The sequence below is a fragment of the Syngnathus scovelli genome, chromosome 15 (genome assembly GCF_024217435.2).
Source record: "Syngnathus scovelli strain Florida chromosome 15, RoL_Ssco_1.2, whole genome shotgun sequence".
Classification (NCBI taxonomy): domain Eukaryota; kingdom Metazoa; phylum Chordata; class Actinopteri; order Syngnathiformes; family Syngnathidae; genus Syngnathus; species Syngnathus scovelli.
This window is the reverse complement of record NC_090861.1, coordinates 1152951-1163945: the sequence shown is the minus strand read 5'-3', so window position 1 is coordinate 1163945 and position 10995 is coordinate 1152951. Positions and strand designations below refer to the sequence as shown.

Here is a 10995-nt window from a genome sequence, read left to right as displayed (position 1 = left end):
TACACTTTTCTAAAGTTATTTTAGGCATAAATTTAACATCTTTAATTTATGACTACAATAAAAATGGGAATACCTTTCCGAAACTCACTAAGCCAGGGTCGGTTGCTATTACGCAATAACGACGGGGCGGCGCGCGGCGGGCGGAGCTACGTAACGCGCCTATGTGTAAGCGAGACCACGTTTTAAACCAAGTGTCCCCGACAAAAAAACACCCTAACCTTTCTGCTCATCTCTTCCAACGGATCGAAAAAGTTTGGACTTGTATCTGACGCCGGTGTGCATGTGGTGATTTTGTGTGCAAGAAGATAAGTTTTAATATGATCTGATGCTCTCGTTCAACTTGTACAAAGTAAGTAAGCTCCATGTTGCTTCCCTACTACTGCATGTGCATGCACACAATACATAGCACTGTGTTCTCCTGCATGGAACGACGTGTACAGAAATCCGCTGGTACATTGCAAATCACTTTTGAGCCCACGTCCACACAAAAAAAATATTTAGGATTTGCTGTCCCACCAACAACATTGCAATCCGCCTATGCAGCAGCCCCAGTCTTTGCACGCGTAATTATATAGACCAAGAAACAATGCATTGGTTTAGCTCGGTTTGCATATAAACACTGCACATATTCACGTCCTAATTTCCAGAATTCAGTTGTTTGAATAGTGCAAACTTACTAGATAGGATACAATTAAGTTCTTTGAAATTGCATTTGAATTAAAAGAAAATTGTCACCAAGTGATCCAAAAGCTAATTTGGGTAATGACACTATCAGGGGAATAACTAAGTCATCTAAAACCTAATTGAAAGAATGACACAATCAAGTTGAAGTTAAAAACAGAAATGCAATCTGCAAAAGGGATGCTGTGAAAGGACTGACTTCAGGGCCACGTTGACAATTGAAAGCACTCAAAATAAGACAATGATGTCAACATCAAATCTTATTTAAAGGATGTGATGAGTCTTGCTTTTCAGGGGGAGTCAAACTTATTGCAAAGTTAGTCGGATAAAGGGAACAAAAGCAACTCATGGGTGCTGGATGGGATGCAATGGTGCAGGATTTAAATGGTATACAGTACGCCAGCATTGCCGAGGGGGATGGGAAGCATGTGGAGTGAAAGCAGCAAGTGGTTCCAAAGCAGACATGTGAGGAACAAATCAAAAGTTGAGTTAAATACATCGGACGAGGGGAAAGAAGTAAGTTGCACTCTAAGTAAGCCACAACATGTAAACACCACATGTGTCCTTTTGAATAACATGAAATTTCTGTCCACCTTTTGGCTTTGGCATCTCGTGCATTTCCAGAGCGTCTAACTTTAGCTGCCGTGAAAGTGGGTCACCAGTGGTCTGACTGTCAGAATGAGAGATATCCTCTATGTTCAGCTATGTATATCTTATGCAAGCTTGTGTGGCGGCTTTCCAGGTTCTCTGAAATTGGACCCACTCGCCCGCCACTTCTATGGGCTGCTATCGTGTTTATATTGTCAGTAAGACTAATGTACAAAAATTGGCTTTTAAAAGGAGTTACTAATGAGCGCAGTTGTTGCTAGCTAGAGTAAATAGATTGAAATGTGTACATAAACACACAGACAAATTGATTCTTGTGCACAATATCACTTCAAGGTATGAACTTGAATTTGTGAGATATTTTCCAAATTGTCATGGGGTGCAGTAGCTCTGCTCCAGTGCATCTGTTTTAAGCAGGTAATAAATGGGGACGTAATTATACTTGATGGGAATTTGAGTAATATGAGGAATTTGACCTCCTTCCATGTGTACACCAAAACAAGGACACGTCCAGCACGTGTTGCCTTTATTCTTGTTGTTGACCAGCTCAGTTTACAAGGTTAGTCTCGTGTAGTCTTGCTCAACTAAATCATATTTTGGGATTTTTTTTAATTATATCATATATTTTGTTAATTATATCCTATATTTTCATCAACCTACAAAGAAACTACAATTATTTTTTATTTAAAATAAAATGTTCCTAAATATACAAACAATTCATGCACTTACGTACCACAATTATTTTTTCGTTTATTTTTTAATTAGAAAAATTCTTGAATATAAAATGTATATATGCATTTTTTATAGTGATCGCTAAGTGACCCTACTCTGCCTGGACACAATTCAAAAGGCATCATATGTGATAATATGCTTTCGATAAACACATTTCAACACTGAACACGAGGTTACGGTTCTCTCGGAGCCACCAAAATACCTTCCACTCGACTCTTTGTTCTGTTTTGTTTTTAGCTCCATCAGAATTACCGCCATCAATCACAGTGCAGAAAAGAACCCTCACACTCCGTAAATGTCAAGCAGTGTCTTCTCAATGCTCCATTTTGATTGGCTATCACCGAACACACCCTTGTTTTTCTCTTGACACACCTCCACTGAAGGGCACTACTTCAAACTTGCATTCACTCATCAACACAATGAACTCATTTCATTAACACTAAATAATCCAACTTGAGTGCTCATAAGTGGATTTTAGCAAACCGTTCCAATTTCCGACTGTCCACCTTCACATGATGACCAATGCGTCAGTGTGTATGCACGTCACTGCCGCTTGGAATAGCCGTGCCACGTGATTGATTGGCGTTTTGGAACCCTTTAAGTCGCCGCACGCTTCTCTCCAGAGCCCAAAGAATAGAGAAGAAAGGTGCGATTTAATCTCTGGAGGTGCACATTAGCAGAAGACAAGCTAAGTAAGTTACTGTCACTATTTTATAAACAACGTACCTCTTGCTTTGTTTCTTCCATTTATGAAAAAAATATACAAGCAACGTATTTTTGCATTTGCGCTGGAAATGTTTCAAGAGTTTCAGGAGTTTTCTTTTCTCTTTGATTGGATTGAGAATTGCATTTCCCAGTTCCTTATCGCTGATTTACGATGTCCAAATTTTAATTCTACCATCAGACTGCTTTTAACTCGGCACTCTAAACTTAGTCACTGAGGGTTCGTGCGGTTCAATAAAGACAGCGTTGATTTACTCTTTCTGTGTGTGGTTCTGTAAGCACTGGACCACTCAAACTATTTTTACACACTGCTTTATTTATCTCTACCAGAGGAGGGACTTTTAATGGTTAAAAATGTTGCAACATGTTGAAGATCATGCATTGTGTAAAATGCGCTGTTTGAAATGAATTTTACCGCAATTATCTTTTATAACTGTATGAGGTGTGTCAGAAAAGTTCTAGGACAGGTGTTTTCCTCTTCAATGTAATCCATCCTGCAATCAAAAGCCTTCCCTTCCACAATTTCATGTACTCCAGGAAGGGAGGGAGGGAGGGTTGAGATGTGTGACATGACTCTTATCACTGCGCACGACCTTGCAGAGTTTGTGTTACCATGTCAGTGAGTTAATGGAAAGGCGCCATCGTCTGCATGACCTCATGATCATGCTTGAGCTCTCTTTTCCATGGGACATTGTTCTGGATTCTAAATAAGACCCACCTTCCGATCTATGCCTTAGTCTGCTCCCTTTATGAACTTAACACTAAGGAATGTAGACGAGATGTCGGACAGCTTGTTATCATCCAGGGAGTATTTTCCACCAACAGCTGTGCTGTTATGCACCGTAAATCACAGTTGGCACGTTAACAATAAGGCATTTTGAGGAGAGCAAGACGAAACACCCAAAGATGAGCACACAGTCAGTTTTGGTGCTTGACCTTTCCGAACTGACCAGCAGTGAGGATGCGTAGGTGAATTGTGTTATGTCAACAACACGTCCAGCAATAAAATCGACTTTTGACTTTTTGGATCGTTGTCAGAAAAGGTAGATTCAGGCTGTGTTATGTAACACAGGAAACTGCTCTACTTAAGTTTGTCCAGTATGTCCACAGTGTAGATCTGATTGCAAGTGCGGCCGCTAAAAGCGTTCCCACAGCGATGCCAGTGGATCAAACTTCTTCTGTATATAACTCTACGCTTCAAACTTGAGCTCATTTCCTCCGGCGACAGAGACCATTCGATTGTGTTTTATCACCGTCTTCCTTCCTTCCTTCCTTCCTTTCAAAGGTGTGCGCGGCGGCCTCTTCCCTCTGAGCCTTAAATCGCGGTCAACCATCTCCACCTGGCCGGAATTTCCTTCCCCGCAGTCGGACCAATGGGGCTGGACAAACTTGTGAGATTTGGGAAGCAGTTGCTGAGGGTCAAGGTGGTGGACTGTAACACGGATGATTCCCGCCTGTCGCGATGTCTCAACACGATGGACCTGGTGGCGCTGGGAGTGGGCAGCACGTTGGGGGCCGGAGTCTACGTGCTGGCGGGTGCCGTGGCACGGGAGAATTCAGGTAATGGAAAACGCCCGTCGTGTGCCGTTTCAAGACTTTAATTCTGAGCTTTGCGTTGACCTCCTAGGACCCGCCATAGTGCTGTCTTTCCTGATAGCGGCTTTAGCATCGGTCCTAGCCGGCTTGTGCTACGCGGAATTTGGAGCTCGTGTTCCCAAGACTGGCTCGGCTTATCTTTACTCTTACGTGACTGTCGGTGAACTCTGGGCCTTCATAACCGGATGGAACCTCATACTCGCCTATATCATCGGTAAGTCTGCAGATACCAACGAGCGTGATGACTGACTGGTGGAAATATTACCCCCCATTCAGCCAATAAAATGTGACATGAAATAATCTGATCCGACAGAAGTGCGGCTGAAAATGTTCAGCGTGATTTCCGATGTCAAATTGCAGCCAAGTGGGCAATCGACATGAAATGGATCTAATTATAACTGGCATCAAATGTCCTTCAAATGAAACAGATACGACAAAAGCATTCAATCTCAATTGATCTTTCCGCAATTCAGGTACTGCAAGCGTGGCCAGAGCATGGAGCGCCACTTTTGACGAGTTGATAGGGAAGCGCATCGAGGAGTTCTGCAGAGGCTACATGCAAATGAATGCACCAGGTGTTCTGGCAGAATACCCGGACTTGTTTGCAGTTGTTATTATAATCGTCCTCACAGGTAAAAGAAAGAAAGAAAGAAATAGCCCCCAATCCACCCGATTGAATTTTCTTTTCCTCTCACCTAAGGTCTGCTGGCGTTTGGAGTAAAAGAGTCTGCAATAGTCAACAAGGTTTTTACTTGTATCAACATGCTAGTCCTGTGTTTCATGGTGATCTCCGGCCTGGTCAAAGGTACCTTGAAGAACTGGTACCTAGACCCTGATGAAATCCTGCATGCCGGTAATAGCAGCAACTCCAGCCTCAAGTAAGGACATGCTCACATACACCCGCCCTCACTATTATTGTCAGAAAGTTCAAGTTGTTTCAAGCAGCAATCATTCCAGTTGATGAAACCGCCACTGATTTGGTTGTTAAGGCGGCTAAAATTCGACTCTCGCAATCTGCAACTGTTGACTATTCATATGTTTATTTCACAACTTCTTTACAAATATCTCCCTGTGTTTAGTTTTACAGACGTCTTACCAACTCGAGAGCAACTAGGTGTTGGTGGCTTCATGCCATTTGGTTTCAGCGGCGTCCTGTCTGGAGCTGCGACCTGTTTCTATGCATTCGTTGGATTCGACTGCATAGCAACCACAGGTCAGTGTCCATTTACTCGGCCCTGGAGTCTTCCTCTAATTTCCCCACGTCTAATATCAGCGGACATACTTTTGGGGGGAGTGTAACTAGATCTGGAGCAGAGATCATGTCCCCGAAGCTTGTCCAAATATTTAGCGCTATTACATAAGCAGGGCAAAGACAAACGTGAACGTTTTAGAGCGCTTGGCCCAATATGAACCGTCTGGGACGCCGGGAACGAGAACCACTCGGACGGCCTTCCTTTTATGCACTGTACCTTTTAATCTGTTCACTCTGTAAAAGGCTTGAAAAAGCTTCCTCTCACCTCCCCCTCTATATTCCGAATTCTAATTGGCTCCTGTGCCGGTCGGTATACCCTTGGCACTTACTCGAGTTTTATTTATGAAGGCGCTACAGCCCGACACATGGCAGAAAGACTTTAGTGTGTGTAATGTGGGTCAGTCAGTAGATTTGACAGCAAAAAGAAACAGCCACACTCCCATCATTGCAATGTGATTTTTTGACTGCACAAGTCCCGAGTGTTGGTCTCAGGAACGCGATGACGTAATTGAATGTGTTTCAGTCTCAGCGGTGCAAAATAAGCTCCTTGTTCAATATGCTAACTCATTAAATCAATCAGTTTGCCCTGTTTTTCCTGTGTTTACCGGGATTCTGCACACATCCATCGAGGCCTACATAATTAGGTTAAAAAAAAAAAAAAACATTCTCGTGTTTTTAACATGATCCCCGCAGGTGAAGAAGCAAAGAACCCTCAGCGAGCAATCCCCATCGGTATCGTGTCTTCGCTGCTCATCTGCTTCGTGGCCTACTTCTGCGTTTCTGGCGCCCTGACCATGATGATGCCGTACTACCTGCTGGACAGTAACAGCCCCCTGCCTGTTGCCTTTAAGTACGTGGGCTGGGACGGCGCCAAATATGCCGTGGCGGTCGGCTCCCTCTGTGCGCTGTCCACAAGGTAAGCTCTACGTGTGGATGTGCTTTCAGTCTTTTCAAAGTCTAAGAATTCAGACTAATTTTGTGAAGCAAGCAATGTTTTTAATTGCACGTCGTCCTCATCCTCACTGCATGTGTCGTAATATTCACTTTGTTATGAATGTGACAGACTATACTAAATATTTCTCACCTCACATATATGTGGCTACAATATTTCCTGGTCCCCCTCCCCGACTTCTGGTAGCCTACTGGGCACTATGTTTCCAATGCCCCGTATCATCTGGGCTATGGCTGCCGACGGGCTGCTTTTCGAGTTCATGGCCAAGATCAGCCCGCGTAGCAAAACTCCGCTAACTGCAACCCTCACCTCCGGCATGGTGGCAGGTGAGACACTAACACGCATGTTTTCAAAAAGGTGCTGTCCTTTTTAATGTTGATAGAGGCCAGGATGTACACTCTCGGAAATGTCAGGAAGCAATACCTGAGCATGCAAAAGGAACTAACTAATGTTTCGATTCAGAGGATGAATGCATGATGTCGAGTATTTTGTAAAACAAGTGGGATTAGTTCTTACTCGAGACAAACTTTCTGCACGCAAACGTCAAACTAGCCCAACGTCACGGCCGTGCTGCTTATGGGCCGCTTTTTCCATCTGTGGCAAGGCTGCGGCTTTCCAACATTGGCTTCCTGTTCTAACTAATCATTTCCCTTCTCCCCTACTGACCTTTCTCAATACGTTCTCATGCCTGTCACCCCCAATCTGTTGTTTACCCCCACCCACGCCACCCCAGTCTGTTGGGTTCCATGTTCCCCCTGCCTCGTATCATCTTTGCCATGGCTCGAGATGGCCTGCTCTTCTCCTTCCTGGCCCGCGTCAGCGAGAGGAAATCCCCCATAACGTCCACTATGGCTGCCGGGGTTCTATCTGGTAAGATGAAAAGCGGACGCTATGACGTCTGCATGCTGATACACTTGTCGGGCATTTGTTGAACGCAACGGCAGTAAAACAAAAACGCAATGAGTACACTCGTATAGAATCTGCTGTCGACCACAGCTCACACTCACACGCCAGCTCGTAACGGCACATACAGGTTTTCTAACTAGGAAAATGTTGATCTGATGTGAAAGATGCCAATAACTCCACATCATATGTGGCAAATGTTTTTGTGATCAAATTCCTAACAATTGTCACTTTCCCCTTTTCAAGCTATCATGGCATTTCTGTTTGACCTGAAGGATCTGGTGGATTTGATGTCCATAGGAACACTCCTGGCCTATACATTAGTGGCTGCATGCGTCTTGGTACTAAGGTCAGTCAAGCACTGTCACAAGTGTTCAAGAATCAACAAAAGGTGCTTATGTCAGTCCCTTCAGCTCCATTTGTCACACGAGCAGGACACAGTTTCCTGTCAAAGTCAATCTTGCCTAGTTTGCCCTGGGTGATGAGTAGTAATAATGCCTGCCACCAATAAGCGCTTCATGAGTACGGTCGCCACCCTCGCACCGCAACGTCTGCTCTCAAGCAACCGTTGAAATTGAGCCCTGCATCCTCACTGAATGTAATTTCACACTTCATCATCTCTTAGACTGCCGCGCAGATGACCACAATTTACTTGAACTGCGTTTGCGGACATTATGATTGACAGCACTCATAAACAGGCTTAGTTGCAGCGTGATGGTGTATTACGGTGAAGCCGCTGCTTTCCGACTTGAATTCTGCGCTCGTTCGATTGCCCAGGTACCAGCCCGAGCAGCCCAGTGCGATGTATCAGATGGCCAATATGCAGGAGGAGCTGGAGCAGAATGACGGCAGTATGGGCATCCTTCCCGGTGTAGAGGAACGGTTCCGCTATAAGACATTATTCTTCCCGGACCACCACGAGCCAACTTCTCTTTCGGGCTTCACGGTCAACATCTGTGCTTCTCTAATGGGTGCGCCAACGTACCCGACCTACTTTCGTGCAGATGTCACAACATAGGCGTAGAAATTAAATTGAACATTTTGTTGCTATGCAGGCCTGCTGATCCTTGTATTCTGTGCAATGGCAGTCCAGGGAGGCTCAGCTATGTGGAACATTGTATTTCTCAGTATCATCTTCATCATGTGCCTCCTTCTCACTTGTATTGTCTGGAGACAGCCGCAGAGTAAAACAAAGCTCTCGTTCAAGGTTCGTGTGAAACGAATAGAAATAGCGCTCAACCAAGTGAAACTGACTTTTGTCTTATTTTGCTCTTTAGGTTCCGCTACTACCGATTCTTCCGGTGGTCAGCATGTTTGTTAACGTCTACCTGATGATGCAACTGGATCGAGGGACTTGGATACGCTTTGCACTCTGGATGGCTTTAGGTAACTATTTTTTTGGGGTGTTGGCAAGTATGGCAGAAGCAACGGCGCTTTCTGACATGCGTAACGTTCGGCTGCTGACATTGCAGCCCGTCATATTTGTTAAGCAATTAAGAGGCCGCCGTCGTTTGTTATCTCGAGCTTTTTAACAAGCGCTCAACAGAGAAAAAGCATGCAGATGTTGCAAAGGCTTATCTTAGCTCCTTTCCAAACATGCATCGAGGGTCAAGCTAACAAATGACTTGGGTGACATCATCGGGAGCTACAGTGACCGTGCTTCTGCTTTCCTGCAGGCTTCTTGATCTACTTCTGCTACGGCATCTATCACAGCGCCGAGGCGGCGGGCGCCCGATCATCTCCGGGCACGGAGCTGAGCGGCTTCCAGCGCGATTCTGTATCCACAACACCCGAAAAGGAGGCCTTCCTGAACAACGCCATCGAGGTCAGGGAGGACGACGACGGAGACTTGTAGGGAGCTTTGTTTGACATACATGGCAGCAATGATAATGTAATTTTTATAAACATTAAGGTATTGTTTGATAAAACTGTCACATTCATACACGGGACTTGTGAAGCTGCTATATTGAACATTTTGCTGACGTTTTATGATTCAGCTGTCTTATGTTCAAAGTTATTTGTTGCCGACATGAAACCAGTTCAAGTTCCCGGGTGACCGTAATACTTTCTATTTGTTTGTCTGGGTCAGATTATGCCTGCAAACAAGCAGCTTCTTTTATTCCCTTACAATGAAATCAACATGACAGTGTTGGACAAGTGACTTCCAAAATGTTACAAATGGTCCTGTGAAAATTATCAACTGACGAAAGAATGACCGAAAAGCCAACTCATGGCAGTGCGGTCAAACGGGCTGGATTTAAACCGAGTTAGAGGAATCACATATTTTAAAAAGGCAACGGACACTTTGTGTTGGTCCAAAAAGTGGACATTTCCAAGGAAAGGAACATTTTGCCACCTCAATGAAATGATTTACCGTTCTGATATGCCTTCTATTAGTCATGCCTAAAGTGTTCCAGCAAAATGGCAACGTATTTCTTGACATGCACCAGTATATTCTATAACTGTCAAAGCTTATGTAAGTGATGTTGAAATGTTCCCCCTCTTCTGGCAGGACACTCCCAACACAAATAGCTCATCTCTAATATTGCTGTCCTTCACTGGCAGCACAAATGGCTGACTGCACCTGTTAGGGCAGCAGCCGAGGATGCAGGTCATACAAAGATCACGTGTCCAAAAAAGGTCACAACTAGTTCTAGTTTGGAAATAATTGATCAATCTGTGACGAGTGCTGAGCATTTTCACAGTGCTGGCTGCTGTGTCCTTTAGCGTCCCCTAGCTTGTTACATTGTTGATTGTCAAAACATAATGTGAAACAAATGCATTGTGTGGATTTTTTTTTTATAGACATTTATTTTATTGACTTATTATAGACGACACAGTTTTGTATCATTCTATACATTTCCCCATTATCAAGGCCTTTCAATCAGTATTTTTTATTTTAGTTAGGAAATAATCACAACTAAACAAACGCCTGTATTTTCTTTGTACAAATTAAATATGGTAATACATGGCTTCTATTTACATTAGTCGTAACTATTTCTAGGTTGCGGTTAAGGTCTTATTTTTAAGACCAGCAAGTAGTGTGGTTATTTACAGAATATAATAAAAAATATGTATATATTTTTTGTTTTTGTTTATATTACTTCAAGTAAATTATTTATAAATACGGGAGTGGTGTGTTATTTTCTATGTCTGGTGTATAAATTGTCTGCAGATGATTTGGTACCAGTGGGCTTTGTGTTGTACAGTTACAGGTCTTCTTTCTACACGATTCTAAAGCGCGATATGAATCCAATGCATCATCATTATTATTACTATAAACCAACTTGTGTCCTCAGGATTATTACAAATCCCTATCTTCACTAACCATTGGAAAAAGATTAGTTGTGAGGTGAACAGGTTTGTGTAAATAGGACCTTCGAATCTGCTTGTCATCTAATCTTTACTGGAGATGTAAAATATAAAAAAATGAAATATTGTGCTGTACAGCTGTTCGCTTCTTATAGTCAGAAATTTGCTGGTGCGTTGTCTGGAAGAATAAAATAATATCCCCATTGTTTGAATTATTGCTGTCTTCATTTTGTTTGGA

The 10995-nt window shown here is 43.4% G+C and overlaps 1 protein-coding gene and 1 long non-coding RNA gene across 4 annotated transcripts in view; one reads left to right on the top strand and one right to left on the bottom strand.

Moving 5' to 3' along the window:
- Window positions 1-10995, bottom strand: part of LOC125982774 (uncharacterized) — a 42371-nt gene that overhangs the window by 19715 nt on the left and 11661 nt on the right. The window lies entirely within an intron of this gene.
- On the top strand, window positions 159-10969 carry slc7a1a (solute carrier family 7 member 1a). Of its 3 annotated transcripts, none has more exons than XM_049743768.2 (13): window positions 159-349; window positions 4028-4302; window positions 4370-4552; window positions 4812-4970; window positions 5039-5216; window positions 5418-5551; window positions 6284-6506; window positions 6729-6868; window positions 7692-7794; window positions 8223-8416; window positions 8501-8652; window positions 8723-8831; window positions 9122-10969. In XM_049743768.2, the coding sequence occupies exons 2-13, from the start codon at window positions 4116-4118 to the stop codon at window positions 9298-9300; spliced, it is 1941 nt and encodes a 646-aa protein (XP_049599725.1). In that variant the 5' UTR covers window positions 159-349; window positions 4028-4115; the 3' UTR covers window positions 9301-10969. The 3 variants fall into 3 exon arrangements, with proteins under 3 accessions (XP_049599725.1, XP_049599728.1, XP_049599726.1); XM_049743771.1 differs by lacking the exon at window positions 6729-6868 and adding an exon at window positions 7276-7412 and having other exon boundaries at window positions 161-349; XM_049743769.2 differs by lacking the exon at window positions 159-349 and adding an exon at window positions 2454-2711.